Source organism: Mirounga leonina, unplaced genomic scaffold, assembly GCF_011800145.1.
Source record: "Mirounga leonina isolate KUSES-001 unplaced genomic scaffold, KU_Mleo_1.0 Mir_178, whole genome shotgun sequence".
Lineage (NCBI taxonomy): Eukaryota > Metazoa > Chordata > Mammalia > Carnivora > Phocidae > Mirounga > Mirounga leonina.
The window spans coordinates 26136090-26142749 of NW_023270464.1; the positions used below are offsets into that span (position 1 = coordinate 26136090).

General features: G+C 57.6%; 1 protein-coding gene across 1 annotated transcript; it reads left to right on the forward strand.

Annotated features, from left to right (window-relative positions):
* Positions 1-825: 825 nt before the first annotated feature.
* On the forward strand, positions 826-3859 carry MEX3B (mex-3 RNA binding family member B). The gene is made up of 2 exons (XM_035024260.1): positions 826-1513; positions 2340-3859. The coding sequence occupies exons 1-2, from the start codon at positions 1243-1245 to the stop codon at positions 3782-3784; spliced, it is 1716 nt and encodes a 571-aa protein (XP_034880151.1). The 5' UTR covers positions 826-1242; the 3' UTR covers positions 3785-3859.
* Positions 3860-6660: the final 2801 nt, after the last annotated feature.

The window sequence follows — 6660 nt, forward strand, 5'->3', positions numbered from 1 at the left end:
CACGACTCAGCGCCCGCGGGGTCTCGGCAGGCGCGCGGGCCTGTCCAGGACCCCAGCGCCGCACATTCCGGAGGTCGCGGCGCGCTGCGGCGGGGTTCTGGCTGGCCCCGCCGCAGTTTCAGGGCCAGTTGGACAAAGTGCTGCCCAAGGGGGGACAGAGCTGTGGGCGCGCGCGCGCGCGCTGGGAGCGATGCGGGCGGGCCTGTGCCTTTGTGTCTCCTGCGCTCCCGCGCAGGTGGGCAACCCGCGCCAGGAGCCACTTTGCCCGTGCGCACCGGGACCTCGAGTCCCGCTCTGCCCAGTCCGAGGGCTCGGGCCGCCCTGTTGGGCAGACGATAGACCTTTCTCCCAGGGGCCCCGTGGGCTCTGGGGGTGGTTTATTTGGGGACGCTAACGGGACTTTCTCAGGACCGCTCTCTCGGAGCCGGGCCGCTGGCCTCAGAGTTGGGCGCGTTTTCCCTTCTCCATCAGGCGAGGGAGGAGAGCTGGGGACAGGCTGTCCTCGGCCGATAGGTACGCGCGACTGTCCCGAGCCTGCCGGTCCCGCATTAGACAACAAAGAGAGGCGTTAGCGGCGGCGGGGGAGGGGCGCGGCGCGAGGAGGACGGGGCGGGCTGCGGCGGGCGCGGGGGTGGGGGGCGCTCGCTCTCGGCGCGCCCTGACCGCGGCCTCCGCCCGCCCCCGGCCCGGCGCGCGCCAATCGCCTCCCCCAGCGATAGTGTCAGTGGCATTGTAGTGTCAGCTCCCGCCGGTGACGTTGCGCCTCCCTCGTCCCCCTCCGGAGCCGTCTGGCTGCAGAGGCTCAGTCAAGAGGCGGGGAGGAGAGGAGGAAAAAGCGCTGAGTGAGGGCGGGCGGGCGGGCGGGCGGGAGGGAGTGGAGGAGCCGGGGAGGGGCTCCTTAAAGAAACGCTGCTGTCGCTCGCCTGCTCGCTTCTCGCTCGGCATTGTGGCCAGCCAGCCGGGCACTCGGGGGGCACGCGCGCCTGCCGCTCGAGCTCTGCCCCCACCCCACCCGGCGGCAGATCTGGGGTGGGGACCCAGGCGGGGGCTCCTGCAGCCACTGCCCGGCGCGGACCGCGCCGAGCGACCCACTCCTCCCGGCGCCGAGAAAGGAGCAGCGGAGCCCGCTGCAGCCGGCCGGCCTCCCCGCCCCTGACCACTCGCTTCCCGGCTGCCTTTGTGGCCGCAGCTTCTGGCCGCCGAGCCGAGGGCCGGCGGGGGCGCGGCGCGCACGGCCGAGCGATGCCCAGCTCCCTGTTTGCAGACCTGGAGCGCAACGGCAGCGGCGGCGGAGGGGGAGGCGGCGGCGGCGGCGGCGGCGGCGGCGGGGGAGAGACCCTGGATGACCAAAGAGCCCTGCAGCTCGCGCTCGATCAGCTCTCCCTGCTGGGGCTGGACAGTGACGAGGGCGCCTCTCTGTACGACAGTGAGCCGCGCAAGAAGAGCGTGAACATGACCGAGTGCGTGCCGGTGCCCAGCTCCGAGCACGTCGCCGAGATCGTGGGGCGGCAAGGTGGGTCCGGCGGAGATGGGGAACTGGAGGGGAGAGGGTCTCGGACCACCGCCCCGCGGGGAGGGCGCGAGAGGGTTCGGGATCCGCGGCGCCCGCGAGCCTTAAGGAGAGAGGAAGAGCCGCGCGAGGGGCCGGCGCCCCAGACAAAGAAAGTGCAGGCAGGCTGTCTCCCGGAGCCGCGCCGCTGCCACGGCGGGATGCACTTTATCCTGCTAAAACCACTGCCTTCTCCCCTAGCGCCCCCCACCCAGCCCACCCCGGGAAATAGGATTTAAATATAAGATGCTTGGGGGAGGGGGCCTTTGATCGGTCCTTTGGGAGGGGGAGGAGGAGGAGTGAGCATCGGATGGGAGGAGGATTCTGGATTTCTGCAAAGCGGAATGGAGCCCAGAGGAGGAACAATGGGTCCCGGGACTGCCCCCCCTTCCCCTCAGTCCCCCAGTTCTGGGGGGATCGCGGCTCCGGCCCTCTTCCCTGAACCCCTTCGCCGCGTCTTCAGGGCGGACGGCGCGCCCCGCTGGATCCTAGCGGCATCTCCCCGGCTGACTTTTTCTGGGATTCTCGGGTTTGCTCGGGACGACTGCAGTCACTGGGGGAGGGCTGGGCAGCCAATGGGCTGTTCCTCGAGCGCCTCGCGGGTGGAACCCGCTTCCCAGCCCGTGGCGTGGCCCAGGGTCAGTGAGGGAGCCGCCCCCTTTCCGCCCAAAGCGTGTCCTGCCGTCCCGCAGCCCTGGACGCGGGCGGTCCCAGGTCTCCGCGGTTACCCCGGGATAATGGGCGTGTCTGTCTCTCTCTCCCACTCCCTCCCCTGCACCCTGGCTCCCAGGTTGTAAAATTAAAGCGCTGCGGGCGAAGACCAATACTTACATCAAGACCCCGGTTCGCGGGGAGGAGCCTGTCTTTGTTGTGACGGGCAGGAAGGAGGATGTGGCCATGGCTCGGAGGGAGATCATCTCTGCCGCGGAGCACTTCTCCATGATCCGCGCCTCGCGGAATAAGAACACGGCGCTCAACGGCGCAGTGCCCGGGCCGCCCAACCTGCCCGGACAGACCACCATCCAGGTGCGGGTGCCCTATCGCGTGGTGGGGCTCGTGGTGGGGCCCAAGGGCGCCACGATCAAGCGCATCCAACAACAGACGCACACGTACATCGTGACGCCCAGCCGCGACAAGGAGCCGGTGTTCGAGGTGACCGGCATGCCCGAGAACGTGGACCGAGCTCGCGAAGAGATCGAGGCGCACATCGCCCTGCGCACCGGCGGCATCATCGAGCTCACGGATGAGAACGACTTCCACGCCAACGGCACGGACGTGGGCTTTGAGCTGCATCACGGGTCCGGCGGGTCCGGCCCGGGCAGCCTCTGGAGCAAGCCCACCCCCAGCATCACGCCCACCCCCGGCCGCAAGCCCTTCTCTAGCTACCGCAACGACAGCTCCAGCTCGCTTGGCAGCGCCTCCACGGACTCTTACTTCGGCGGGGGGACCAGCGGCAGCACAGCCGCCACCCCGCGCCTGGCGGACTACAGCCCCCCCAGCCCCGCGCTCAGCTTTGCCCACAACGGAAACAACAACAACAACGGCAACGGATACACCTACGCGGCGGGGGAAGCTTCCGCGCCTTCCCCCGACGGCTGTCCCGAGCTGCAGCCCACCTTCGACCCGGCTCCCGCTCCGCCGCCTGGGGCGCCGCTGCTCTGGGCTCAGTTCGAGCGCCCCCCCGGAGGCGGACCCGCAGCGCCCGTGTCGTCTTCCTGCTCGTCCTCCGCGTCTTCGTCCGCCTCGTCGTCCTCGGTGGCCTTCCCCGGCGCCGGCGCGCCCTCCAGTGCCAACCTGGGGCTGCTGGGGCACCGCCGGCTGCACCCGGGCGCGAGCTGCCCGCGCCTGTCCCCGCCCTTGCACATGGCGCCGGGGGCGGGCGAGCACCACCTGGCTCGCCGGGTGCGCAGCGACCCGGGCGGAGGCGGCCTGGCCTACGCCGCCTACGCCAACGGGCTGGGGGCGCAGCTGCCGGGCCTGCAGCCGTCCGACACCTCCGGCTCCTCGTCGTCGTCCAGCTCCTCGTCCAGCTCCTCGTCGTCGTCGTCGGGCTTGCGGCGGAAGGGCAGCCGCGACTGCTCCGTGTGCTTCGAGAGCGAAGTGATCGCCGCGCTCGTGCCCTGCGGCCACAACCTCTTCTGCATGGAGTGCGCCAACCGCATCTGCGAGAAGAGCGAGCCCGAGTGCCCGGTCTGCCACACCGCGGTCACTCAGGCCATCCGCATCTTTTCCTGAAGGCAGCGCGCGCCTGCGCGCAGCCCGCGGGGCCAGGGAGGCCCCCTCCCCTCCGCTCCAGCCTCGGCCCCCCCCCCCCCCCCGCGGTCCCGCGCCCCACCGTCTCCTCCCCCACCCCTGCTCACACTCTGAGATCCCGGAGGAGCTTGGAAAGCTGTAGTATCCGCTCGTTTTGTTTTTTTTTTTAAATTTAAATTTTCAAACAAAGGAACTTGCCAGGATACCTGCATCAAGAGTACTGTAGCCTGGGAAACCCCCGAAACCACCCGAAATGCATGCTCTATAAATAATAGGAACGGCGACATTCTAGTAATGATAGGTTTTACACTGTACTTCATAGGAAGCTTCCAAAAGAAGAAAACCCCACAAGTTTTCCATTTTCTTAAAGTAGGAAAAAAAAAAAGAACAATAATTATTATGATGAAGATGATAATAATAGTGCTTATGGGATGTGTGGACTGTTTTAGTGTGTTCCCCTTTGTGGCTGGGTTCCTACGATGCTTATTATAGAACACAGTGGATCCTTTTTGAATGTTGTGGAAGGGCCAGGATACTGCAGCTTTATAAAAAGTTAAACTGTAACATATCTCTTATATATTAAAAACGTTTAAAAGTTTTAAAGAGAAATTGCATTAATACAGATTGAAGTATTTTATTCTTTTTTGACTTGAAAAATTATATTTCATATTGCAAAGATGTTTACAAGTATTTTAATTTAAGTTCAGTGAACTTTTTTGTAGCTGGGTTAAATCTTTTTATTTTAGTATGGCCTTATGGCAAAGAACACTGTATTATTTTAATAACCACACAATCGTGACGGAATTACAAAACCATAAAATGTGTAATGTTTTGAACAGTATTCTGTTGGGATGGAGATTTTATAGGTTCAGACAAATCTTCTAGAAATGCTTCACCCAGCATATTTTCTATTCAGTGATATAAAGCATATTTTATTCTATATTATTACAAAAAAAAAAACGGAAATGTATAAACATGTCAAAAGGAACTGTTGATGCTTTCTAACATTTGTATAAATAGAATTCAGTGCAAGCTACAAAAATTCTGTTGGGCCACTATAGTTTTAGTATTTCTATTTTAATACATTTGTTTACCACTTGTTTATGTATATGTAGGTGACGTTACTTGAGCTTAAATGTACTTTACTGAGCAAAGTTTAAAAAACAAAGTATATTTTATTTTATGATAAAGGGCCTTTAACCTCATGGTCAAATACTAATATTATATTTGCTGAGACAAGATTTGAAATTGTATCAAGAGTTTTATTTTTCTGACATTTAAAGTTCTACATAATAAAGGTAAAACTTAAGTAATGGTGCTACTTCATTTTTTAAGTATTTCTATATAAATAAAATATTGAAGAAAATCTATCTTGTGTGCTGAGTTGGTTTTGTTTTTTGTTTTAAGCCCCTTGGAGTCCACCTGTGTAAGTCACTCTTCAGAGACGAGTGAAAATGTATATACGTCCCGGGCATTTTATGTCAGTATTTTATTGATAGGATGGGCTTTCAGGATAGGCCAGAGTTGTGTTGAGGTGGATGTACAGGCCATGGATAACAGTATTTTTAAAAAATTGCACATTCCTACTGAATCAGGGCCGGCTTCTCCCTGAGACACAGTGGGCCCAGTGCCTAGGACCCGTGATACTTCCCGGTGGGGGGCGGGAGGGGGGCTGGAAAATGCTTAATTTCTTTTAAAATTAGAAGAAAGAAAACCCAAAGGAAGTGAAATTATTCAAAGGCACTGTTTTAATTTTTCAGGTCCACGAGAACCTATTAATTAAAGTCTGCCTGAAATACTAAGAGAATAAAATATTAAAGTATTTAAAATTATATCAAAAATCAATTCTAATATCGACATTATTATGCAGGAAGAAACCCAGGAAAGGAAAAGTGCCTGGGGTCCAGCAAAGTTAGGATCCCACCCAGCGGGGCCCCTTAGGGGTAGAGGGGACCTAAGGGCTGTGCCTGCTGGTGTAAGTTTCCACTGAGGGTCACTTCCTTGGGGGAAGCCACGCGATGACCACTTCTGCTTGCAGAGGACCTAGCTGGATTTCAGGATCCGTCTTAAGAGGCTTCTGCTGGGAGGGCAGGCTAATTGGTGTTGACAGGCTGAGGGTGTTAACTGTTTGTTGTTGTTTGAGAGAAGTTTTTGTTTGCTCTCGGCAGGCCACACCTGTTCCCTGGCTGTGGGGTTGTGTCAAGTGATGGAGCCACGTGCTCTCACTTGACCTGAACTCTCGTCTTCTAGAGAGTATTTAGAAATGACCAGAGCATGCCACTGAATTTCCAGCACACTTTCCAGCTGAGCCGCCCCTGGAGAGCAGTGTCTGCCCGGAATGTGGCAGGCTTTTGTTTTAATCTGTGCTGATGGGTAGCATTTAGCAGGTGAGTCCAAACAGTGGGCTACAACCTATATTGGTGGTGGTTCATTTTTCCCTTTTGTAGTAATTTTTGTTTGTCCAGAAATTTAGTCACATTGTAGCTCCTGATTTGTTTGGTTTAAATGCTGCCGTGTAAAATCAGGAGGCTGGAATTTGGGGTGGGAAGGGCAAAAGGAGTGGCCCGGCTTGGGAAATTTCTGGCATCATCCAACTCTGGAACGTTCCCAGACGGTGTTTACCCCCTTTCTTCTCCCTCAAGGACTGGAGGTTGGCCGAGGCCCGGCGAGCCGCGATATTGTAGTCCAATTTCACCTTTCCTGTTAGCCATTCGGAAATGCTTAGAACAGAACCAAGATTCTTTTTACACTTACTTCTTTAGCAATGTAACTTGGCTGTTCTGCTTTAGCAGAATGATTACAGAGAAGGCAAGCAAAGAACAAAAGCCTTGACTTGAGTTTCTCATGGGCTCTTACAC